The sequence below is a fragment of the Pagrus pagrus genome (genome assembly GCF_965226575.1).
Source record: "Pagrus pagrus genome assembly, chromosome: 23".
NCBI classification, from domain to species: Eukaryota; Metazoa; Chordata; class Actinopteri; order Spariformes; family Sparidae; genus Pagrus; species Pagrus pagrus.
In genome coordinates this window covers 10,081,718-10,108,355 of record NC_140205.1, presented here as the reverse complement: position 1 = coordinate 10,108,355, position 26,638 = coordinate 10,081,718, and the positions used below count along the sequence as shown (strand labels likewise).

At 40.8% G+C, this 26,638-nt stretch overlaps 1 protein-coding gene across 1 annotated transcript; it reads left to right on the top strand.

Annotated features, from left to right (window-relative positions):
* The first annotated feature begins 565 nt into the window (after nucleotides 1-565).
* On the top strand, nucleotides 566-25,690 carry ube2h (ubiquitin-conjugating enzyme E2H). Its single transcript, XM_084345513.1, has 7 exons — nucleotides 566-844; nucleotides 16,858-16,934; nucleotides 18,009-18,083; nucleotides 18,167-18,206; nucleotides 19,387-19,439; nucleotides 20,798-20,926; nucleotides 21,809-25,690. The coding sequence occupies exons 1-7, from the start codon at nucleotides 792-794 to the stop codon at nucleotides 21,931-21,933; spliced, it is 552 nt and encodes a 183-aa protein (XP_084201639.1). The 5' UTR covers nucleotides 566-791; the 3' UTR covers nucleotides 21,934-25,690.
* Nucleotides 25,691-26,638: the final 948 nt, after the last annotated feature.

The window sequence follows — 26,638 nt, the reverse complement described above, 5'->3', positions numbered from 1 at the left end:
TCTTGATTAGGCCTTTGTATTTGTATGTTATTTTATTAAATATTTCGAGTACTCTTGAGACTGATATGTTAATTTAACAGAAAAGAAAGCAGAGATTAGCTATGTTACGCCCCCTTAAACCCTCTTAAAACATCACAAATCTGTGTCATACTGCTTGTATCTTTGGGACAATGTTTTCCTTCAAGGACTGTCAGCTGTGGCCAGACATTTTGAGGTATATGTTCTGGCAACCAACATTTGGGTGTGTCACTTGCCTCTGGTTGAGAACATGGAAGACAAGCAAAACCAAGGCAGAGCTAGTACCACAGCATTGAGAGCAACCTTTTGAATTGCAAAACCCTGAAGAATGTATCAAAAGCAATGCTACTTCTTTGTCTTGTTGTCTTTTCGTATAACTTTTAAATTCCTAAATAGATGACAGCAATGTAACTGGCGTCAAACCGCACTTCAACGTGAATTTGAAGCAACACAACCCTAAGCTCTTCCAGGTAAAACTACAAACACTGCCATTTATGATGACGTTTGGTCGCACATTGATGACGTCGTCCGCGGAGTGATCCTAGCTTGTCAGAACCATGGTCAGAACGCTGAGAGGCAGTGAACAGCAGAGGTCTAGCGCTAGCACAGCTACTCATTAGGACAGAGAGACATTGAACTGAGAAGACGTTTTGCGGTGAACATTTCCGAAAGCAAATGTTAACTTTCGGATAGTACGGTTTGCTAGACTGTCTAGCGTTTCGGAGGCTAGCTTTCAGCGTACTTACTGGTGCCCTGCGGTGGAAATAGCAAAAATGTCGTCTCCAAGTCCGGGTAAAAGGCGAATGGATACCGATGTGGTGAAACTGTATCCTTTCTGAACATAAACAACAGTATCTCAATCGCTGTTTAGTCAGCTATGTCCTGATGTATGTGGTAATATGGTGCGAGAAAAACGTCTTTATTGATGCTGCTTTGTTCGTCTTGGTGACCCAAAGCAGAAATAGCTTTCATTGTGAATGACTGGTGTTTTTTGTGTAAACAACATTTTGCTAGCAAAGCCAAGTGTTAGCTATTTCTGTCCTGCGAACCTTCAGTCGCTTATCGGGACAGCTGTATTAGCTAATCACATCGCTGCCATGTCCTGCTAGCATTTTTTCCCCCAACTGTGTACATTTGTAACAACGTTAGCTGTTTAGCTTGCTGTGTATATTTGAAAATTAATGCAACAGCCGAACACACGCTAACGTTATTCTCCTTTTCCAGGAATGTCTTTCATCTTGTTGCACCACCAATAGACCTGACAGCGGTAGAATATACAAACACCTTATGGCAATTTGGTTTCTTTGTCCAGCCTGTTGTTGACAGGGGAGTTAAGTCAAACTGCCCCTTTACACGTTGACACAGGAGCTTGTTTACATAACGTAAGGCTAACGTCAACTGGAAATGCTGCTGTCTTTTGTTCTACTCTCGTCAAAACGTTGGCGTTATTACAGCATGTATAGCACTGTGGGTCTCGTTAGCTTTGCCTTGTAACCCCACTAAGGGTTGACTGATTGTGTTATTGCATCTGCCACTTGAAATGTTACCTTGTAACGCTACTGAGCTGGCTGGCTAGGCTGCTGGTTAATTTCAACATCAAAATGGCCACCTGATCTGTGTGTCTCACTGTACTTCAGTGTCTGCAGGCAAATATATGGAAGCCTAACTTATATCACGTCAGAGTGGTTGTTAGTTGTTGTTTTAAGGACTGTTGTAATTGTAAGTGAGCATGGCAGCTGTTTTCTTTAGAGCTACAGCAGGTGTCATGTGAGCATGCAGTTGTTTTCAAAGTGGAATGCTTGAACTTTTTAGGCAACACCTTAGTGTGGTCTGTTTTTCAAGTCTTCTGTCACCATGTTTACTTTTGTACTGCTCATCTGTTTGTTGAATTTGACTCGGGGCTGACACAGGACGGACTGTAGCAACATATTTCCAGTCCATACAATGTTCTAGAAGAGCAGTGTGAATAAGTAGTTTTTGTTTTTGTCCCAGCACAGTGGAAACCAGCGTAATGATTGGGTAGCCTGTTACTAGCCGGAAACCACAAGAGGGAGGGACTGAGAACAGCTGATGGGATGGCAGTGCAGCTTAGTCAAATATGGGGCTAGAACTGGGCTGGTCAAAACATACCAAAATCAGTAGAAGTTGCCCCAACAGAGTTGAAATAATGGTTGAGTAGGAAAAGTTTAAAAGTCTTAGTAGTTGGATTTTGTCATTTTTTAAAATTAAATTGAAAAGTTGCTGTATTCTTGTTATATTTGCTTATATAGACTCAGATCATATGTGACTTATGCAATACTGATCCTGCATTTCATAATACATCCTACCTCATACCATCACATTAGAGTGGCCTATACCTTTTAGACTGCATGTGGCTGCAATGTATGAATAAACATCAACAGCCAGCTAGCGACATTGCTTGTCTTATTTTGGCTTGTTGCCTATGGCGTTCTGTTACGTCTTCTAACTAGCGACGGTGCTTGTTTGAGCAAGTTCGTGCTCCCCCCACCCGACTCCACTAATGTGTAGGCGATTGCAGTCTTGCTAGAGTGCTACCGGCCTGACAGGCAAGAGCAGGTTTGCCTTATGCCACCTGCTCAATTCCATACAATGACCTGTGTGTGTTTTACGATACTGTGAGTTGAGCAGTGGTCAGCAAGTGTTGTGAGAGACAGCCATGTGTGTGTTTAAATGTAGATCTACAGAATTGAGATTTACTGGCTTACATAGCACATGGGTTTGTACTGCTGACTAGGCCGTCTTGTTGGGTTAAAGTAGGGAGGGCTCTGGGTCAGTGGTCTGGGAAAAAGTTCTGTCCTCCTCTTTGTGTCCCAGGAGCAAAACTAGCAGTAACAACCTCTTGTCTGTGCTCCCTGTCCTTGTGTCTCACCCTGATGAAACCAAAACCCGAAACTCACACCACCTTTTAGACCGGAGCAGCTTCTTTCTTATGGGCTGACACTGAGAGCCCTCACGCATTAATTTGCTGCGGCCACCGGAGAGCTGAGAATCTAGAGCGGAGGCCATTAGGGAATTCGTGAAAATGAATGTCAGAATGACCTCCGCATGTAGTATCTTTTGGCTTAAGCTTTGTCCTAAGCCAGTCCGATGGATGGCAGCCTGCTTTTATCACCAAATGTACAGAACTTGTGTTTGCATGCCAGTAGCCTGAACTCTTTGTACTATTTAATGAGATATAGTCATGGAGAAGGCATTAAGTGTTGGTTTACGCTGACTTCACACTGCAGTTTTCTCTGTCCAGCACTCTTTCACACCCCTCCTTTTGTAAACTTATAGTCCTAAGTGGCAACTTGTTTATTGTCCAGTTCCTGCCAAACTGTAGTCCTAAACCTTATATTAGTGTTCTTCTCCAATGACCTGCTTAAGTTTTGGCCACTGGTTAATCAGTCTTGCTCTTGGACATGTTGCTTTCATTTTTGAACATTGTGTTCTTGAACAAGAGTCCAAGAGTGTGTCATTTCAAAGTGCTTTACATTCAGCCTGTTGTGTGGGGTTGACTGCACATACTGTGTAGGTAGTTGTGCTATTATTTGCATGTATTCATCGTTGGTCTACTTGCTTTACAAATGCTTTCAAGCAGTAAGCTGCTGGAATTTGAGCACAGGTAGATTACAAAGGGCTAAGCCTGTTTTTTCAATGCTAACACAAGCTCTTGTCGTGGCCTATGGATGCTAATGCAGAGAAGAATGGGACAGAAAAGGAAACGTGTAGAATTATCAGTACAACACTGTTTTTAGTCAAGAACAGTTTGTATAAGTGTATATTTTTCTTCGGTCACAATAGTGATACATGTTACAATACAAGATTATCAGGTTTTTCATGGAAATGTAGAGATGTTTTCCTCCTCAGGAAGGCTTTTATTTATCATTACGCTTATCTTGCTTGTCATCTAATAAATGAGCAGTAATACAAAGATTTTGAAATTTCCACTAAAATTGATTTTAATCTATGTAGACTGAATAATTACTGGATGCTGGATGTGTAACCTTTCATCATTTTATTTCACATGGCTTTTGTGATATGAATGTAAATTAAATCAAGTGAAGTAATACAATGAACAGATACCCTGGTAAAATATGTAGTCAAACTTAAGTGGTATTTCAGTAGTATACCACACTTTGTTCAGCTCTTGCACTTCTTTAGGCTCTGCTGCATTGTCCTCACTTAATATTTATCTTTATGATAGCATGAGCCTGAAGACTTGAGGTGTATATTTGTTCACATATGAAATCTCATTACATCAGCAGGGATGTTGGGACATTTACGTAAACAAAACTGCCTCTCGGCTCTACTTTTCAACCTTTCGGTTGCTGCTGGAAGGTCTGAAAGTGAATGGATAGCAGTTCTGTGAAGCATGGCCACCAATGAATTATATTTGAGACTGGGGAGTAGTTGGGAGGGGTGTTGCATGCTTCATCAGTTCCAGTATCCATCATGATACCTGGCATCACTACCAGTATAGGTCTTTATGATTCCACTCCAAATCAGTTGTTGCTCTGACGTTGCTGCTTCATCTGTCACCTTTCAAGGCGAGTTTGCATTTTCAAGTTTACTTCAAGGATCCCTTTTTCCTCTGAAGTGACGGTTGAGCCAGTACCTGGCCTTCAGTAATCCTGATTTATTCACTTGTCCACAATCAGGGGGTAGGCTTCTAGGGGCAGTGTCCACCTCCTTTTTTTTTTATTATTCTAACGTCCTCCCCCACTCTCTTGCCCACACCATCCCTCCACCCTCTGAGTAGAATACCAATCCTGAGCTTTATCTGCTCTCCGCTTGGTGTTTCGGCCCCATTGTGCCCTTGTAACATGACATCCGGACAGCATCAGCAGCGGAGTCTTTTGTGTTTCCCCGTTTACAGAAGACCCTGTGACCTCCACCTCCCGCTGCTGTGTCAGACCATGTCACACAGTCATGGGCAGCTAATCTGCACCCAGTGCTATTATTGCGGGACTGAACCAACTAGACGCAGTTCACTGTAGGGAAGGAGCCAGCAGTCCTCTGATTCAGAGATTGATTGAATGAATAGGAGCAAGATGACAAGAATGAGGAAAGCTCTGGTCTGGTGGTGAAGTTGCAGAAACTAACAGCAGGCTTTGTTTTTATGATGTAATAGAAATGTCTTTACAGTAGCAGACACAAAGAAGCTAAGAAGGTTACAGAAAACGTGGAAGCCAAAGGACCATTTTGCATTATGCTGACAGCAAAAATGGCAAAAACACAAAACAGACTTCTACATCATACTGTTTGGATGGGAATCTACAGTATATTTGGTGATGTGAGCATTTTCCGCCTTGCTTCAGGTGGCAATCACCATACCGTTAACCCCAAAGCCCAGTTATCACTTTGTAAACCCTGTTTATTGTGGCTCAAGGTTAATATTTAATCTTTAGTAAGAAGCTCAAACACTAAGACAGTGAAGGGAGTGGCCCATCTAATGCACATACTCAACCTGTGATGGTATGGACTCCTAGGAAAACTGGAAAATATAGCCCTTAAATTTAAACAGTTTTGTTTTGTATGCAGTTAAAGAAAGTGTATGTTATAAGATTCATATGTTTTGGTTCCTGGGCTGGAAAGACTGTAATTGTATGGGACAAAAACAGTTTTCTTCTACTCCCTTTTTGTCATTTGTTTTGGTCTTATTCTGTCAGTCTGAAAGCTTAGAAATACCAGGCTTTCTCCTTCTCTCTGTCTTGTTTTGGGTGATCGCTCAGTGTACATACACCTTTGCCTTCGTGCAGGTATTTTTAAAAAAATCCACGCTGCAACATCCATCCCTATCCATGCACTTGCTCTTTTTCCCTTTGTTATTTCTCCATGAGTGAACGTAAGGTAACCTATTACATTCTGGATGAGGCCCCCCTTCTAGTCATGGGGCCCCCACCTTGATTGACAGCCCTGTTTTGGGGGTCCAGGAGCAAGGCATCTCTGACAGTAGGAGATTTGAGGCCCTCACTGTTAATCCCACAGTGCAAACAGTGAAGCTTCCTGCACGCATGGCTGAGTTCCCTTAGAAAAACAGATGGACTGAAGTTCCTCTCTTTGTTTCGCATGATTTTTTTTTTTTTCTGGCACTGGGAAGCTCGGTCTGCCTCTGCAGCCACTCACGTGCGCTGTTGCTTTAATGTGGAAAATCGAAGGAGTGACGATGGCTAGCTACATGATCGGTCATACATTGGCATATGTGCCGGTAACACTGCTACCAGTTGTGTTCTACGTATGAAGCGAAGGAGCCTTATCAGAAAAGTGCAAGTACACTATCCACACCCTGTATCTGGTAATCTGCCTCTGTGGGTCTGTATCAAGTTGATAAAATTAGCCGTGTGTCTATCTCTCACTACAGTGAAATTTGGGTTTGTTAGCAGTTTCCTCAACATGTCAGTGTTGAAATTCAGTTTTTTTTCTTTAGTCTTAACTACAGCAGAAAATCTTGCCTGTTAGATTTGCTCATTAAACGGTTGCCTCAGATTCAGGCCATTGTTTCTCCTGCCCCGGCTCAGTTTCGTGATCATTAATAATCATTTAGTTTGTGTGTGCATGCACAGAGCTCACACGCTTGCATACACACACGGAGACTCGGTGCTATTGCTGTAAATAGACTGTTGATTTAGTGAAGGGCTGAGAGGAGGAGCAGCTGAAGGATTCGCGTTTGATTGCAGTGGGTGGGCTCTCATCTCTCACCAGAGAAGACAAAGAACTTAGCCTGTGCAGTACTGTGCTGCTCCAGCTCTCACACAGGGAGGTAGCCATCCGCTGACATAGTATAGTGAGGCCTGTATTTAATGGAAACCAAATCTTCATTGCCAAATGATTGTATTAATTCAAGCTTGTGTTTGAGCATTGATCATCGTATTTTTATCTCCTTCTTTTCCGAGGTAGAATTAAAAAGTAGGTCTTTATATTGTTTCACCGCATGTGCAAATTGTGGAATTCAAAGACAGCGTTTACATTTGTGTGAATTTTCAAAAACGTTAGTCTATTGTTGGTTGAAAATCCCAAAGGGTTTTGGTCTCAGAGGTGGATGGTATCCATCTGTGCTAACGCATGTCTAGGTTGTGCGAGTAGGTTATAGTCTTATTATTATTATAACACTTATGGATGAAACAAGATAAAATGTACACATGTTCAACATGTTAGGCTACCTGTTACACAATAACATATCAGTTTTAATGTGGGATTTTTGTAATTTTGTCATAATACAGCTGGTGATGTAATCCCTTGTCTTTTTTATGTTAAATATGTTAAAATTCTATATGATGAGTTTTTGATTTTCAAAGCAAAAATGAGAGTTATTCATAGAGTTAACTTCCCATCCACCATCCAGTGAGTGCAGCACTTAACAGCTACCAGATATTTACATGTGGATTTGAGAGAGTCTGGACTTTGAGGCCATGTGTCCATTGATATGTAAAACCTGCTGCTAGGTTTTCTTTCACACAGCCCGCATATGCTGACAACAAGTGCTCCATCAGTTTTTAGATACTTTATGTGTCGGAGCGAGCGGGGTGCTCTGAGAAACCACTCTTAAGCTGAGCTTTTCTGAGAACCCTGAACTTGAGATGAAAGAATAGTTGTTGATTCATATTCAATATTTCAGAGAAGATTTCAGTACAGTAAAGGTCCCAAGTACATCCTGTTAACATTAAACACACATGCATTATTTTGTAGTGTTTAAAGCAGAGGTTAAAGTAAGTTAATGTGCCTAATTTCATTTCAAGAAAGCTGCATGTCCCGTTGTTTATCCACAACTTTATAGGCATCCAAATATACAGTATTTTTACGATTAATTGAGTATTTGTCTGATGCTAGCTTCTTAAATGTGAGTGTTTTCGGGTTTCTTTACTCTATTGCTACCATGGGCTTTGGCTCCTCCATTTTCTGACATTTTATTAACCAAACAACTAATTGATTAATCGAGAAAACAATCAATCGAGGCAATGAAATTAACTGTTGGTTGTAGCCCTGGTTTTTATAATGTTATCTACGTAGCTCTGCTTAAGTCTAGGTAAACGTGCGCTTTATCAAATCTATTTTAGCCTAGCTTTTAAAGGATTAGATCACACCTTGTGGCCAATTCATTAGTTTTGTTACCACATGGAACAATCACATATATGTATAATCCGTTGTAGTACAGGTTATTAAGACCCTAGTTCCCCTCAGCAGCTCTATGCAGCTAGAGGCGAGATCTCTCACATCTCTTGTGGAATATGAGCAGGAGGAGGGAAAGTGTGAGCAGCTGGCATGTCCACCCGTTTACTACCAGTACCCGTTCATACCAGTACACCTCTATTCAGTTATCAGAGTGAGCCAGGTCCAGTCATGAACAGCCAGGAACCCCCTTCCTCAGAGGAGAGCTGAGAACAACCAGGCCTTACATTTACAGTGAACGAACTAGGCTAAGGAGCAGAGGTTGGTGCAGAGCTTGTCTAAATCAGATTTAGGTCCATGAATAACTGGCACCATGCATAGCATTAGCTTGTATATGTACAGTGGTGGCCACCACAATTTTCAAATCAGTCAAGAAGACTTGACACATTTAAACTCCTTATTGCTGTTGCACCTCTGTTTTACTATTGGTGACTGTACATGTAAAGAACCCTAAGCCAACATTTGTGACCTTTGAGATCTGTCAAGCTAGCTGATGATTAGCTACTTTTCAGCTGTACATACATTTAAACTTCCTTTGTGAAAATGAATGTCAAGGCTTCTGTTGCTCCAACAATTGTACTTTGTGGCATACTCGCAAATTTAGCTGTCTAAATTTATGTAATTGATTGTTGGATACACTTTAATGTAGCCCTCAAGGACTTCCTATTTAAACTAGTTTCATAAACATTTGATTGATTATTAACAGATTTGTAGATATAAAAGTCTACAATATCAGATTCTCATAGGTTATCAAAGGTTATCAAAGTTATTGTGATAATGTCAGGATTGAAAATGAAAAATGTGGTATTGAATGAATGGGAGCTGCTGTTAAACTTGGACTATTGTCTGCTTCGTTCTCATTTTCCTCCCTTTATTTCAGCATGTATTATCTAACTACTGATTCAATGAGCTGGGGTTTGAGGGGGTTTCTGATGGTTGAAACGGTTCATTTAGGCTCCAAATCTGCATTAAAATTGAGTGCAGAGAGTCCGTCTTAATGAGCAATAAAACCAAGTAAACAGCAGGGGAAAACGTTGCCTTAGTGTGAGAGATGGAGGGGGGGAGAAGGAGTAGAGGAGTGGGTCAGTGGGGTTGGCTGGTGATGGCTGCAGGGGAGAACGGTGTTTGTTTGGTGTTGAACTGATTAAATCCCACTCTCACAGCAACAACACCGTGCCTATCACTCGCTCTGCCTGCTGTGGCAGGATGGTTGCTGTGCTACAGTAGCTGCCTCTGTTTTCAGGCCGCTGAGTGTAGTGGAGGTCACACGGTAATCCTGCTTGGCTGGATGCAGTGCGCTAATACATTAGAAAGTTTAAAGAATGAACTCGGGCACATTTACACACAGGCTAGAGTTTAGAAGAAACAATGCACATGCATAGATAATGGTGCATACTGGCAGAGGCTGCAGCAGAAACCTTCCTCAACTCAATCTGACTTACACATGCAAAATTCATTTTCATCTGGATGTCTTTTAATAAGGCTCCATATCAGAGTGTGGGCTTTGAGTCCATATTGTGAGCAGGAAGAAGAAACAGCTTTGTTGTTCGTGTATTGTTGGTATTGACTTTGTTGCCAGTTTCATTATTGTACTTCAGCTGTACAAGGCCGTTTTCTTTTCTTATTGCAAAATGTAGCTTGCTGTCTTAAGAAGGTAAGCCTTCTTTCTCGCAATACATATATAAGCTTGTACATTTCTTTTTGGTAATCTACTTGTACCTTTTTGTTGGAGGAAGCTTACCCATTGCTTACGCCCTGAGGACAGATGCTATGTTTCCTGCCTTTCATCTGCAAGGCCTTTGATTGTACATTGTAACTACAATCTGTGTACAAGTCGGAGAAAATGAAAGCGAGGTCGCCACCTCGGAGTTCCTCATCTCTTAAGAAAGATGTGCTCTTAAACAAGTTACTCTAAGTGAAGGTTGAAGGTGTTTCTTCTGCCATCCAATTAATGTCATCCAATCCCTTTGCAGTTAAAAATTCCCTTTCAATCCATGATGTCTCTCTATTCAAGGCAGCAATATTATGCAAACAAAAACCGAGCCTTATGTCTATGTGCAGCAAGGCATTTCACCTCCCTGAAACTGAAGCTATATTCCCAAGTGGCAAGAGATGTAATGAGAATTTGCCTTGCTTTTGTTGTAGGCTAATTTAATGCCTCCATTCTCTGAATATACCTACTCGACTAGACGAGCTACGTTGCGTGCTTGTTTGCTTAACTACCACCATGCATGCAGAAAAAAATTGGAACTTGCCAAGTTACAGTCTCTTTTGTGTCAACAGGTCACCAGCAGTGTCTGTCAAAACCTGTGTTTCCTGTTCTTTGTGTCTTTCAAAATCTGTCCCTAAACAATGTGGAGTTCTTATTGGAAGTCTTAACATGAAACGCTGTCCCTTAAGGTACAGTTTATCTACAAAGGTGTTCCACAGGGCTCTTAACTTGGCCTCACTCTTCTCATTGTCCATTAACATTGTCCCGTTTAATATCTGATGTGTTGACACGTCATTACAGATGACACTGTTTTTATTTAATGCTGCCTCTGATTCAGTTACTGCTCTGTCAACTCTTCAGTTTAATCTTCACCGTGTTAAAAACAAAACCTAAATTAAGTAGCTATTCTTTATGTTTTTGCGCTTTCCCCCTGAAAAATCTCTTATTGACATTAACCTATCAATCACTGGGGAATCTGGATTGACTCTTAACTATTAGAACATTTTCTTAGTAAAGTCAAGTCCAGACACTGGTTTATCCCACACACAAAGGCAAAAATCATCATTGGCCTGCGGTCCACAGCAATGATGTCATTCACATCCACAGATCTGGCTGCCAGGCTGGATCAGCATTCACTAGGCTGAACTCTTTTCTCTCATTATCTCTGCATCACTATCCCTCTGCCTCTCCTTTGGCATCCCTCTTTCCATGTTTCTTTCACTTTATTCTTCAACAAATCTCTTTATCATCTTCTCCGGCTCCTTTCTCTTCTGTTTCAGCCCTCTGCTGTCTTGGCTAACCTTATTCTACCCTCTCCTTTTAATGTTCCTCTTCCCCGCTGGCTTTTGAGGGTTTTGGACTATTAGTGTTTTCCAGGCAGGCTTCATAACTTTGTTTTCCTGGTCTGAAACACAAAGACTTTTTCTTAAGTTCAATCTTCTTCTCTGGTTAATGCCATTAATAACTGGAAATTATGCATGATGTCCCTACTGTTATTCAGTCTCTCTCCTCATGTCTTTGGGATCATTTGATTTGCTGCCTTTCCTGTTGTTTCAGCCTAGCCTGCCCAGAGGCTCTGTACCTTCCCTTTAAAGGGATTACTTGAAGCTGGAGGTGTCAGCAGGTGGTCAGCGTATTGTATGCTGAAATGTAAATAGTCTGAACTGGCCTGCGGAGTCAGTTTGGTCCTTTTGAATTTGATTATACATGCCTGTCTTGGATAAGACATAGAGATGTATAGTATTTGAAGAGATGTTTGTTGTTAACTGTAAAACTTGTTGGCCCTTGATTGATCTGTTATTAAGAAATTGAAGATGAATAAAAAACGAGGTAGAAAATAAGAAATGAATACTGGATTTTTAAAAATGATCACATCATCCTGTTGATCAAAAGAGTTTGTGGGCTTTTCCTTCCCGTCCTCTCCTCAAAAGAAAGATGAGACAAGGAACTGCTTTGAAGCTAGCCAGTACCTACTTTATAGCAGATCAACAACTTCTGTCTCCAAAGAGGGAAATATTTGAGGATGGTTGACACCGCATTGTTTGACAGACTGCAGTTTATGATTCCCCATCATGTTTGTTTTCTATACTTAGAAGGCTGGTCAGGGATGGGATATTTTGATCCAGGGTCAGACAAGGATAGTGTCCTGAATGGACCAGAAAGAAAAACAGGACATGTCTAGACCACAACCGTAAATGCTATTTACTGCATATTTTTACACTTAAGACTTTGAATGTGCTTTATAGAGTTTAAAATCAGGAAAACATTGACATTAGTGTTTGGATAAACTTTGAAATCTTTTATAGAGAATACTTTGTAGTCTGAACAATGCATTGCAGTGAAATGGTGTTTTCAAAGGACACTATGTTGCTTTAACAGTTCAGAGCTTTCAGGGTGAGTTTCCCTCTGAGATACAGGAGTGAGGATGTGTGTGTACGTTCTCCTGGATTGATTGGGCTCTGTGTATCAGATTAGAAGTGTGTGTAAAAGGATATTGACCTGGTGCTATCCACAGATTATGACTTATCTATACTAATCCAAGGTGGGGGGATGGACACAGTTGTTACGCTGGATGGGGAACAAGTCAATGCATAACCTTGATCAAAATGTTGTTCGGAGTTAATTGTGAAAACAGTTTAATCCTGGTTGGATTAAAATTAGTGTGTTTAAAAGCACATTACTAATATTACTGAATATGGCATGTCTGGCTATATATGGATTCATCATCAACCACTTGAAAGACTTTATATATCTTTTTAATTGTGTTATTAAGTTATGGATACTTAAATTAGATTTTTCTGATACAAAAAAGTGAGATTTGATGTTTACACGCCAGATCGTTATAGCAGTGAATGCCAGTTGTTTCAGGCTAGTATGTTTAAATTTATAATATTCAGGTCATTGTTCACGATGTTTATGCAACTTGACTGACTTGATTTGAACTTGGATACAGCAGCACCTTAAACAATATTAATGTGCATGTAAACACACCACACAACCCAGTTTCTGTCTTGCTTTCTTGTCAGCAAGTTAGTGAAACCATTTTGCCGTACACTACAATGTGTTATGTCACCTTTGTTTAAACAGTCCAGACAAAAAGACACTGCAGCACATAGTCTGTAGGTATAATCTGTATATCATAATTTTCTGTCTACTTCTCTTCTTCTCTCTGTTTTGCTGTTTGAGCGGCTATTTGTCAACTACACGCTCACAACATCTTCCAACCCGTCAAACAGTTGAGAAATTCACAAGCTCCCTTCTGTTTTAACAGACTGGCCAAACTCCTTCATAAAGGGGAGGGAGCTGTTGTTGATAGCGACTTGCAGTTATTTACTGGGTGGAAGGAATGAGCGCTTGGAGCTTTGGGTCTCATGGTATTAAACAAAAGGCCAGTGGATTAGACTCATTGTGTCATGATGACATGGAAGACAGCCAGAGTACTAGCAATGTGAATTCATAGTTTTCGGGGTTGGCCTTAAACCAAGACACAGATGAGAGGACAAGGTGAGAGTTTTGAAGTGGTTATAAAGGCCAGTAATTGTTGATTAAGATGCAGATGGACTAATGTGTGTGTATGTTACTGCCATGCTATTTGTGGTTATTGCAGATTATGTTTTAATACAGTCTATGATGGTACATAAAAGCAATCTTACCTTTCCATTTTGGTGTTTAGCAGTGTAAAGGAATGTACAATTATAACTATTTGGCTGATTTAACCAGGATGCTCAACAAAGACCACACTTCTAAAAATTATGAATAACTTCGAGGTGTAAGGAGGGTATAGCTGGTGAGTGTTTGTATTTGTGATACTAGAGTTTAAAGCTGCAACGCCTACAATTAAATTAATCATCCAACTATTTTGATTAGAGCCCAATAGATATATCGGTTTGCTGATATTATCGTCCTATATTGGGCTGCTTGGGATTATTTTTACATATTAGATTCCCAGGAAGTTTACTCTTTCACTGCACTGGTGTCTATTTAGACAATAAATGTTATAGTTAAACTGTAAAATATCTGATTGTTTACTCCGCTGTGATATAAAACATAATATCTTTGGGTTGTGGACAAAACAAGATACACTACTCAAAATGAGTTAGGGACATTGGGATATTTTAGTGTTTCACAGGCTTGTTTATTCTGTGACATATCTGAGTATTCAAGAAAATAATTGACAGATTAATCGACAATAAAAATAATCTTCACTTGCAGCTGTAGTGGAGATAGGTGGGAGGTGCTCAGTGGAGCCACAGTCACTGCTGGAAAGTGGACGTGGTTATTTGTGACTCTTGACTGCACTTAAATTTGCTTACATTTCTTCTTTTTTCTTTTATGTGTGTGTGTGTGTGTGTGTGTGTGTGTGTGTGTGTGTGAGAGAGACTTGTGTAACAGTCACTCGGTGCAATATGAGCTTCTTCCTTCTCGCATGTGATCCGACTATATTCAAAAAGACCTGAGCCTTTGCATTAATATTTGTTTGTAATTTTGCTGGGCTGTAAAATGAGCTCATGCTGCACAGTAACCCATAAACCCATACCCATAAGTGTCAACTAAATGTCTAAAAGTTAAATGCAGAAAATCTAATATCGTAGAGTGAAACCTGTTCTTCTCTGGCTTCTCCATCAGTATGGTCAATGTCAATTAGCCAGCAGCATAATAAGTGTTGATTCAACCCCATTAATAGCTTATCCCCCACCCTGCCTCACTGCCGTCTTCTATAACATAACACACACGGTGCATACCATCCCCCTCCTCAGCACTGCTTCCCTCTCTCGCGTGGTCGTACACACAGTCACTCACACATAAGTAGTTTCACTACTGGTTAGGTGTATATGTCCTTACATAAAGGGTAGAACTTAGTGAGCTGCAGAGCGTAAACAAAATATATGCAGTCTGACTGGAGTCTCCGTATGACGTATGGCTCGTTGTTGTTTTGCTAGCAGGCTTTAGATAAGTGTTGTGGTCATTTATTCTGGCTTGGACTCTGCATCAAAGAGCCTCTTTGAGTCCAACACGAGTCAGAACCAAGAGGTTCCTCTTCTGTCTGACAATGACACATTTCCTTGCCCAAGCCAGGGATTCAGTCTGCTCTTAGTTCGCAGACTCCACCAGAGCTTAAAATAACCTCCAGTTTGATTTAACCCTTTGGGGGTCAGTGCTACTGCTAATGGGATACACACTCAATCAGGATTGACAAGCCAGCTGCTACTGTGTGGCATGGAAAACTGATTTTTATCCCATTTTCTGTACCTTCTGTCTCTAATGTGTTCTGTCAGTCTTTCACTCTTCTCTCCAAGTCTCTCTCTGCTTCAGTTTTATTTCCTGTGCTTCTTCCCTCCGCTCACATGAAAGGGAAGTCATTTCTCCGTGATGATCTTGTGTTAGAGTGGGGATCAGAAATGATGAGAGCATGTGTACATTAGATGGCTGTAATGTTGGATTTGCCTTATTATTCTCTGCATAAAAATAAGCTAACGCTTTTTTGTGCCTGTAACTGGAGTCGCAGAGGAAAACACTGGGTGATTATTTCCTCCACTAACCACAATAAACTTCTCCTGTGATGGATGATATGAGTTTTCTAAATCTCAGCCAGTTAATAGGTTTCGAAGTGAATCACATTAACTGATAAACACAGTAATGATCACAAGCTCAATAGTCGTGTTTTTTTAAGTACCAAGATTCTTGCATCCTATTTGAATGTTTGTCATGCAGTGTGGTGTTTTTATTATTCATCTCTTACCCTGTACTGGGTCCAAGCATCTGTTCACCCAAATGTTTACAGAATCTGCATTATCTGCAATCTGTTGCATGGAGAAGGTTAGATTCAGATCATTTTTAAAGTTTCGGCCTTGACCAATCATGGAGCACTAAGCTGCAAGAAAGTGGTCAGAAAGTAATAACCAGACATGTGTCAGTTAGTCCAAGTCTCAAGCATATCCCAATTAATTCTTCTTGGGCAAGTCAAGGGAAGTCACAGGTCGTGTCAGGTCAAGTCCCAAGTCGATCACTTTTTTCCTTCCCAAGAAACTTCAGTCTTACCTGCTGTTTCTATAAATATTCCTCCCTATCACTCTCAAAGAGTGAAATACTGACAGCCAGACTACACCAACTAAACAGAAAACAAAATAAACACAGACAAGTCATGCGAGTCATCATGTCTCAAGTCAAGAAAAAGTCACGAGTCTTTAACTCCCATCTAAATTGTGTCTTAAATCATTTATTATTATTTTGAGATTATTATTCAGAGTGCTTCTCACTGATTGACTGGATTATTTTCTTATTTGGACTAATGGACCACTGAGGAATCTCACGTAGTTTTGTTTGAAATAAATCGCTAATATCCACATAAATAAACATAAATGTTTCAGGCATTCTTTTAAGGAGATGGCCTCCTGTACTGTGTTTGACAGTGGGGGCGTGTGCTTTATGTCCAGAGAGTGACAGGTGGAATGAGGCCTGCGTGGTCCTGAAGCCTGGGTGAATATGATCCGCTGGCTGCTGTGAGCGCACATGATTTTTTTGTTGCGGAATCAGTGGCCTGCATACTTCACATTCAGTCTTGGGGATATTAATCTAACTTGCAGAATGACAAATTGGCATGAAGCTATCGATTGTCATTGAAAGTAAGCCTCCAGGACCAGGGGTCAGAACAGAATATGAGAGTAATTTTCCTGCATTGATTTGTTTTCACTAGCTGTCCAAAGCTATCATCGTTCTCTTTAATTTTCATACGTATGTATGATATGAAAGGACGATGTAGAGAGGAAAAAGGTCAGCTTGTGTCCTCCTAACCTCAAAGCACGTCACAGTGTGTTACACTGGAAACAACTGCTGCTGAATTCCATTTTCACAGAGGCCAAATCCTGAATATGACTGGGGAAGTGTGTTATTGTTGTCCCTTGGCTTGTGTTTGTTGATGTGCATGCAGTCACGTGAAGACATCCTTAACGACCTTACAGCATCGAGAGCAAGCATGAAGTCACCATCCTCAGTGGACTCAATGAATTTGTAGTGAAGTTTTTCGGACCACAAGGAAGTAAGTGTTTCTCTTTTCTGATTTACAGAGATTGCTGACTTTAAATTCCGGGTGTGTTTTCATCTACGTTCCAAGATGTATGAAACAAATTAAGAAACGGTTATTTGTGTATCTGCCACGTCGGATCCTGGACGTGTCCCGTTAATCACCTCCGACCAGAAGTTCATCATTTTTAACTTGTTCTAAAAACCAGATAAACATTCATGTTAAAAACTGATAATCTGACCACATCTCATGTTTAGTTAAGAGAGCATGAAGTGAATGTTGTCCTGAGGGCAGCCAGCACAAGAATCTCAGTCATTCTCTTGTGAGGAACATAAAAAGAGGTTCGTCACAGCAGGCCAGGAACATAAAATGGATTGAAACCAGGCCTGAGGCGACAAAGTGAGAAACAGTGGAGCTGGGCTTGAGGGGAATTTGGATGAGGAGAGCGGCCCCATCAGCAGGAAATACTCCTTTCGTATGCTATTCGCAACATCTGTGGCAGTAAAACCACCGCCACTTAGACATCAGTGAAAGGGAGGAAGTGGGTGTTTGACCCTGTTTATGGTGCAACCAAACTATGCCAAATAAAATGGCAGGTTTGTCTGTCCACATATGTTCACGCACTATGCACACGCTCGCCACCATTCATCCTCAACAAGTGTGTTTTCAGTCATCTGTGGTGCTGTTCAGTTTCAGCATGGCACATAAGGTTCCTGTTACACACAGCTATTCTGGGAGAGCATCACACACTCGCACAATCTCATTCTCTTCCTCTTTGATGTCGGTGTATTATATGAAGCGATTTGGAAGTAGAGAGTTCTCCAGGGCTGAAATACATTACTGCATAAAATAAAGGAAAATGGCGAAGGGAAAAGTGGTGTGTGTAGCTCATTTCTCTAGTGGCCCTCTCTCTGTTGTGCTCCTGTGCCGAGGAGAGAGGAGTGCATGAAATTGAAATAACCCTACAGTGTTTAAATCCATTGGAGTGCATGAAGGATGGAATATGATGTTCAATGAAATGGAAGTCTCTCCTCTGTCCTCAGCAGTGTTCTGACATTATATTATTGTGTCCCCTCTCCCCATGCACAGCACCGTACGAGGGAGGCGTGTGGAAGGTGCGAGTAGATCTTCCCGACAAATACCCCTTCAAATCGCCATCAATAGGTAGGGGCTCTACCATCCCAAGAATATTTATAAGAGACTCCATTTTTTGTACTCTGTCCTCATTTCTGTCTTTGCTTTTTCAGGATTCATGAACAAGATTTTTCATCCCAACATTGACGAAGCGTAAGTTTATTTGAAATTGATTTGATTGGTTTCTCTTCCTTTGAGTCTACAGTGTCAGTGTGGACAATGAAGCACATCTATTGATTTATTTGTGTAAACAGATGTCACATTGTAAACTATAAACATTGGTGGAATTCATTAATATCTGAATTATATTTCTATTGTTTTATGGAGTGAAATAGTTTAAAAGAGCTACGCTTTTTACTTTTTGAGCCATGAGTTCTGGCACTATTTGCAAACGGCAGCAAATCACACAAATATTTAACCTGGCGAAGCTCTTTGTTTCTCTGGACCTGTTAATCCGCTGCTAAGAGGCCAGATCCTTTCAAGCACATGGCCCAGGAAGGTCGGTCCCTGGGAGGAGAGAGTGAAGGAACGCACACCAGTGATAGTTGTGCAATCGTAGCCCACACTTTTAGATACAAAAGATGCTTCCTTAAATTACCAGTTTACTAAAGCATTCTCTATATTGTAGCTACAGGATGAGTCTTTCTTCCCTCACGGTTGGTCTCTGGGAGGACCTGATGGACAGGCTGAACCTGTGCCTCCTCCCAAAACGGACATTCCTTACTACAAGACCACAAATAATGCTGCATTCAAGCAGTTGTTATCAGAAAACTTTATATTTATCACCAGGAAATACCAGTGGTAAACTGGGCACAGTTCCATGTTACAGTACAAATTGTGACATTTCAATTCAACACTCAACATTCAACAAGCAAATGATGTACAGAACCAATCACAATGTTATTTTACAATGACTTCCAGGTAGACAAACCCTGCAACTGCACCCAAAGCTTACATATAATTTCATGTTGTGGTGTATACAGCACATTCATCAAAAATACATGTGTGATGCTTCGATATCTTGTTAACAACGACACTTTCACTAATGTTAGGTTGGAGACCTATTTTCTATGTTAGGCCCCAGACTTAATTTGAATGCACCTGGCTTGTATGTCCGGCCTGGTCACATGACATTTTCAAAGCTTGACAAGAATCTCCTGAACACTCCTTAAGACACTGCAACACAACTGATATAGGATACAAAGGGATTATTTCTCTGTTGTTGGAACAGCTGACATAATCAAACATAATAGCTCCTGAGCTGTGACACACACAGCACACACATTACCTTTGGCCTTACCCTTCTAACTCTGTTTTCTTCTCGGTTTCCCAGGTCAGGGACAGTGTGCTTAGATGTCATCAACCAGACATGGACAGCCCTTTATGGTGAGTAGTCCCACTGCGTATGTGTTCGTATTAAGTTTCCCCACTGGGGTCTGTGTGATTATGTGCGAAAGAACTTGACACAGGGCCATGAACGCCAAAAAGTTGACTAGCAAGTGTGGCTACATTAGGCAGCGGTGAACAATTGGTCCTAATCTACTTACTTACCGAGGAGAGAAGTGAACACTAATGAGGTAATACCCTCACCCAGCAAGGTCATGAAACATTCACCTTCGACAGGAATGATTTACCGTCTGTCAGCTGTGAGAGACATGCTCACATAGTCCTGATGGCAGCTTGTACTTGCTGTTTCTCACCCGGTTGCTCCTCTCGCTGTCACTGTGTCTCTCTGCTGCTCTCCATGCCCCTGTGCCCTTCTCCCTTTTTCCCCATTAATTTCTCATTACAGCTGCTCCACAGGGCTAAGATAGCTGTTGAGCAGTATAAATGGCTTCACAGTAATATCCCTAGCAGATGTTTCAGCATCCCTACCTATTTATTTTCACTGGTGGAGGAGAATTTTTTGAAACCCTTAATGGTGTTTAAGCAACTTGAATCAGAGTTAACTCCAGTTAATTCCAGTGTTTTGATATGAAGAGGAAAAGATTTGCTTATGATGTCAAAGCCAGAGTTTTTTAAATCTTTCTCTAGAATTATTTCAAGCCCTTAATTACATTTGTGTTGTTGGACCTCATGTGAAATGCTGCAGTTTTTGTTATGTTGAGTGTTTGAGGAAAGAAAATCACATTGGACAAACATGGGGAAAAATAGGCCAATCAACCAAGCATTGTCTGTAATGAGTCTCTACAAAGCAGGAGTGAAATAAAGCAACTGATTAAACCAGATAAACATGATCACACTGTACAATAGACTGTAGAGGAGTGTTTGTTTTCCCAACATCAGCGGACCCATTGGTGACACCTAGGAGAGGAGAGCAGAACTGCAGCTTTTCCTACTAGGCCTCAGCTCGGAGAGAAAGCTGAGGCCTGCTAGCAGGGAGCTAGTGAAAGGGATTAGTGTGGTTCTAGTCTCTGTGGGTCAGACTGAGGATTTTACATTTGTGGTCTTGTTGCTAGCATATAAATCACATGTCTTTGATCCTTTTGTGTGGTCATCACTGGTTTATATGAGTGTACATTGAATATGACCAATGGCAGCATTTTTATTATTTCGTTTTTAGACATATAGTCTGCAAAATATTGGTTAAGGCATTGTCCGTCAGCCTCCTTCAGATTAAGGGTTAGATTAGGAAGAAGCCCAACATTAACTTCTATCAAATGATTACTAGATTATATAACCGTGTGATTACTTATTTCTTCCAGTTGGTAAAGCGCTAATCTGTCATCTTTCTCTTCCCCCAGATCTGACCAACATCTTTGAGTCGTTCTTGCCCCAGCTGCTGGCTTACCCAAACCCCATCGACCCCCTGAATGGAGATGCAGCTGCCATGTACCTTCACCGGCCAGAGGAGTACAAGCAGAAAATCAAAGGTTGAAACCTAATCAAAATTTTGTCTTATTCGTTCCATGTCCCTTTAGATTCTGAGGGTGTATTCACACTTGCAGTTCTGTTCTATTGGTCAGACAGAGGGGAAAAAATTATGCATTGTTGTCTTTTAGTTGATCCAGTTCCTGTTCACACTTTTTAAAAATTAAACATAATGACTAAACTTGATGCTAAACAGATTGACAGGTAACTCATTGATTGGACAGTTGGGGGGTTATATTTGGGCTATTATCATCATGCATCATCTGCACTTGTGTGTTGAAATCAAACTCCGGTGACTGCCAGAACTTTATGCATCACTTTAATGCTTATATCTGTGGTTATTTATGTTCTTTGGTGTCACAAAGCGGTATTAGTATTATTAGCCTGTAAATCCCCATCATCTTACAAATTATGACTAACCGAACAAAAAGGAGGTGTCTCGTTGCCTCATGACTCTGGGCTTTTTACTGTGGCAGTGCTGCCACACATTTTTAATGGACCAAATAAACTGATAATGTACACTAAGTTGGTTACAAGCATGGCAGTTTTCACAGCTTTTAATTTGCAAAAATACCACATGGACATGCACACATGGCAGGCAAATGAGTCCACCCTTTCTTGGTTATTTCAGCACACTTGTTTTGTCCTGAAACTGAGTGCAAATGCTGTGTTGACATATGTGCGGATAAACCAATCTATAGGGGAGAAGCTCCCAGTTGCGGAAAAACTGCACCAAACAAGCCCCGTGTGAATACACCCTTAGATTATAAGACACCTCGAAAATACTTTCCCAAATTCAAAAATAAAAGTAACTCTCATCACTGTTTCCTCTCAGTTTTTCCTGTCTGACCATGCCCTCTTTCTGTCCGTCTTTCCCTCCACAGAGTACATCCAGAAATATGCAACAGAGGAGGCTCTGAAGGAGCAGGAAGAGGGGGCAGGCGACTCTTCATCCGAAAGCTCCATGTCTGACTTCTCAGAAGACGAGGCCCAGGACATGGAGTTGTAGTGATAGGAGGGCTCCCCCATCCCGCCCCCCTCCTTTAACCCCCCACAGAGACTATATTTGATTTCCTAACCATGAGAAAGCAGACTTATAATATTCATATTTAAACAAGTTGATTTTTTTATTATTATTATTATTACTACTAAACAAGGATTTTTATGGATATCTAGCCTTTTGGTGTGTTTGACACCCCTCCCATTCTGTAGCTGTTTCTCCCTGCACAGGTGTCGCGATTGCTTTCACGTTCTCTCTTGCCATCTCCGCATTTTTAAGGTGTGTCATGTAGTCGTAGGCAGAAAAAGTCCCCATGAACATCTCATTTCTTTACTCCAATTTCACTTTTTAAAATATATAATATATACGATAATATATAGTTTGACCTGAATCCTGATTTCCTTTCTTTTTCCACGATGCTGATTGATTCTGACCAACATTTTGTTAGTCGCTCCACTGCAGAGCTGCGTAGGTCTTGCTCGCCTGGGGGGTGCAGCTTTACAATATTATCCTGTAGTCAAGACAATGTTTTTAAGGCGCACAATCACACGTAAAAATACAAAAAGTGTAGTGCCAATAGACATCCATAAATCAACCCTGAACGCTTCCTCGCACATCTTTTTCAACATATTGATTGAGACACGTAAACAACAAAAAGCCTTTCTTTCTCGCTCAGTTTGGATGCTACATAGACATGTTACTTCACTTTTTTTGTTACTCTTTTGCCGAGCTGCTGCAGCTGCCTGTCTACATGTGCCGCCGCGCAGTGCAAAATAAATGCTCAATAAGGTCAAGTCTTGGAAAACAATTTAATTAAGCGCATGTCTCAGTGCAGGGTCAGTGACAATGTGGTGACAAAGACGTGTTGGGGGGGCTTTTGGTGTTGATTTTTGGAACGGGCACTAGCTGCATAATAAAAACAGAAGTGGCTTTACTCTGATGCATTTGTGGAGGTTGTGGTCAGACTCACTTGGTATGATGGGAACTGAAAATAGACCAGAGCTACCCCTTAACCATCTGACCATTGTATGAGTCTCACATTTCATGGGAGGCACGTCGAACTTCATTATATCGGTATTAATGTCCAAGAGCAACTTGTCCAGGTGGAGACAGAATGTAATTATCACCTATTGTGGTGAAGTATATCGAAAACCAGCAACCAAAGTCTGTTTGAGTTTTACTAAAAAGCAACAAAAAATGGTCATATGGTTATCGAGTGGATCTGAGGAAAAAGAAAAGTGATTTATTAAAGATTCAGGTGTGTGTAGTCCTCCTCACATTCCACTGTTTAGCCGGAGTTTGCTCCAATGCATGCCCTTCATATTGGTCTGACCTGTGGTATGTACCCCGACTGCATCGACTGGACTCACACTCTTCATGTCCGCCTACCAGGATCTCTATATGAGGATTAAAAGAAGAGCCCCTTTATATGACAATTTGGCTTGTAGTAATTTCCGTTGAGGGGATTTAATTTAGCTTTAATTTCATGTGTACAGATTTGACTTCTTATCCTAAAAAAGAGGAGATGTTGATTCACTGTGGCGGGTTGAGATGTAAATCCATGAAGCGTGGAAAGAGATGGCAATCGCAGTTTTGATTTTTTATTTTTTTTTTCTCCTTATATTTCCTGTACATTTCTTGCCCGATGGGGGGGTCACCATGTTTGGATTGTTTTTTTTTCTTTTTATGTACAGCATCTACCTTGTACAGTGATAAAGACACCTCTCTGTAGCCTCATGAAAACTCAGTGTTGAACCCCAAAAAACACTGGACCGAGTGTTGCTTGTCGAGGCTTGAACATGGCAGTCAAACTACCTAGAGAAACCTTGCATTGCAGTAAGAATCACTGGTTGCTTTGTGGCAGATTGTGGAGATTCAAAGCTGAATCCTACTCGGGAGGTCACCTTTATCACCTCCGATCTCAACTCCCTCTTCTGTGCCTCATCACAAAAAAGAAGAAATCCCCCCAAAAACCATGTTTCCTAAAAAGCCATGAAGGTCAAACGTAACTAGAGAAGCACATTGTTTTTACTCATCCTACTTTTACGCTCCTCTTCCTGCAGTTTGATCCTGTGCAATTTTGTGATTTTTTTGACATCTGCATTTTCACTCTGTCGCAGAGAAGTGGAAGGACTTGGAGTTTATTCGAGCTAACGTAGGATTGTTAGACTTCTATGGCTCAGGTTTGACGTACAGTTTGGTTGTATCTTGCATTGTGATTCACATTTTTCACCTGGGACGTATCGAAAGGATGGAAATCATGCGAATATTTGTTGAACTGTGTTTATTGACATGTCAGGATAGTTAGTTTTGCTGGGTGTTCAACTAAACCACATATGCTATATGGCTGTATTACAGATAGAGTTAGCTAGTTTGGTATACTTACCTGATAAAAAGCATTCATTGCTCATCTGATTTTTTTAGTTAGTGTCTGTTTTGTGGTTAAATGTAAGATACATGCCTGCTTGTCCTCTTCTTGCAGATTCAGAGTTGTACAGATGAGTGTGAGTGATTTCAAACTAGGGTGAGGTGACCTGTAGCGAGCCTGATAGATCTAACTGTACAGAAATGAAAAAAAGTGGTTCAAGAGTTTGGATTTTCTCCAAAAACACAAGTTTATGCTCATAATTATCACAGCATTTGAATGCAGATTTAGAACAGCAACACTTCGGTGATTTGTTTTTAATTTCCAATATTTATCCGATGAGTAATGGGATAATAATTTCTTTCATTCAGCCCCGGGGATGTTTTGAATGTTGGCTCGGGGGTTAGCTTCCAGCAGGATGCAGCCATTTTAACTGTTGCAGAGCTAACTTGTGTGCTACGTGAATGTTTTACATGTGTTCAAAGTGTTCAAACAGAACAAACCTGCATATAGTATGTAGATCTCCCACTCTCACAATTGGCTTGTGTTTTTCTCCCCAAGCTGCCTATAAATGTGTATTTATACATTAAAGGTGCAATATTTAGGAAATTCTGGTTGAAAAAAGTCAAAACTTCCCTAAAATTGTTTTTGTGAAGAAATAACAGTTTTGACATGATGACATAATATTGTGTTGCAAATCATGTTGGCATGCTAACAGCTAGCCACAGCCTGTTCTGGTCCAAATATCCTGTGCTAGCAGTGTAATCATCTACACTTCTCTGGTCCTCCGAGCTCCCAGTCCGGACTATTTGAGCTAACTAGCTGATAGCGTTTTACTTTGTTAAGCTGCCTCCTATTTGTTTTGAGTTTGAATTCAACAGGTGGCCAATTCTTACATATTGCACCTTTAAAGAGACCTCCTTTTTTTGTTTTTAATCTTGGTCATCAGGCGCCACTGGTTCAGCTAAATGATCACACTGATGACAACTTGATCTTCAGCTTTTTGTTTTAAGTAATTCAGATAGGAAATCTTGTTTTACTTTACATTTTTGCAGTATTGTACTTGAGTGCTGAAAAAGTAGTTTACCCGAGTCGAGAATTGCAATGAAATAGCACATTAAGATGCCGTGGTGCAACAGGGAACTATTGATATTTTCTGTCTTTTTCAAAAACAAGATCATACGTTTGGTTTGCAGCATTATTTGCATCTGCTGGGCAATAAATTGATGATGTTCTCAGATATGGTGTTGCTCTAAACATGACGACCATTTGATATTTTCATCGGCCTCTTCTGTGCTCTTTTTCCTTTCTTTTTTACTCCCCGCACTTACTTAGTAAATGTGAAGAGAAGTAAATACTGCTGTTGTTTCAGGTCAAGAACTAAAGAAAATCTCAAACCAGTGAATGATTATGCTTTCCTTTACAACTTAAATTCTAAATTATTGGTGAAGGAGTAAGGAAAAACATGTTTATTGTGCTTTTATTTAATTTCCTTTTGGCTTTCTCCCTCTTCTGCTCTAAGACTGTACAGAAAACAATGTCTTAACTACCCACAGTTTTAAACAGACTCCAGACAACCACATTAACATGATGGGATTGATCGGGGGCCTCAAAATTTCTAACTGCAAACCTGCAGAGAACGTCCAGTCCAGCGCCATCGCCCCACAACCGTACTCACACACTCCCCCACACCCTAAGGATGAAGGGCCTCAGCTAAGCGAATGGACTGTCCTATCATTAATCCATAGACGGGACCTTTTATCAGCACAGCTGCAGAAAGCCAGCACCCTGATCCTGTAAGATCACCTCCCCCCCATGTGTAGACTGTCTCCTTGTGCACTTGCATGCTTCTGGTGTGGAGTGGAGGCTCGCTTGGTGCACACCTCCCATTCTGTCTTGTGCTCGTGTGGATTTGTGCCCTGTGCCGGCCTACTGCTGCCATCAGGGGATTTAGCGGGCACACACAGCATGGAATATGGCAGTTTTTTTTGTTTTTTTTTATAGAAACTATGTATTTGTTACCTAGTGTGTGATAACTTGAGGGTTAAAAAGTCAAAAGGTTTATTTTTTGTTTTTGAAAAGTCCATCCTTGGTCTTATTTTTATCACCCTCTTTGCCCTCCTTCTCTTGTTTTTTCTTTGCATTGTGAAGTGGGCATGCTTGTCAAAAAGACAAAGTGCTCTCTATTAATAGGCTTATAACCTCATAAATAGTTGTGTATAAAATAAACTGTTATAACTTCTTTTTTAATAAAACATTCAATGTGTATAAAAGGTCGTTGTCTGAGGCTGGTGATTTTCATCCTTTTCAAATTCCTTAATGCAAGGATTCAAGAGTTTACTGCAGAAA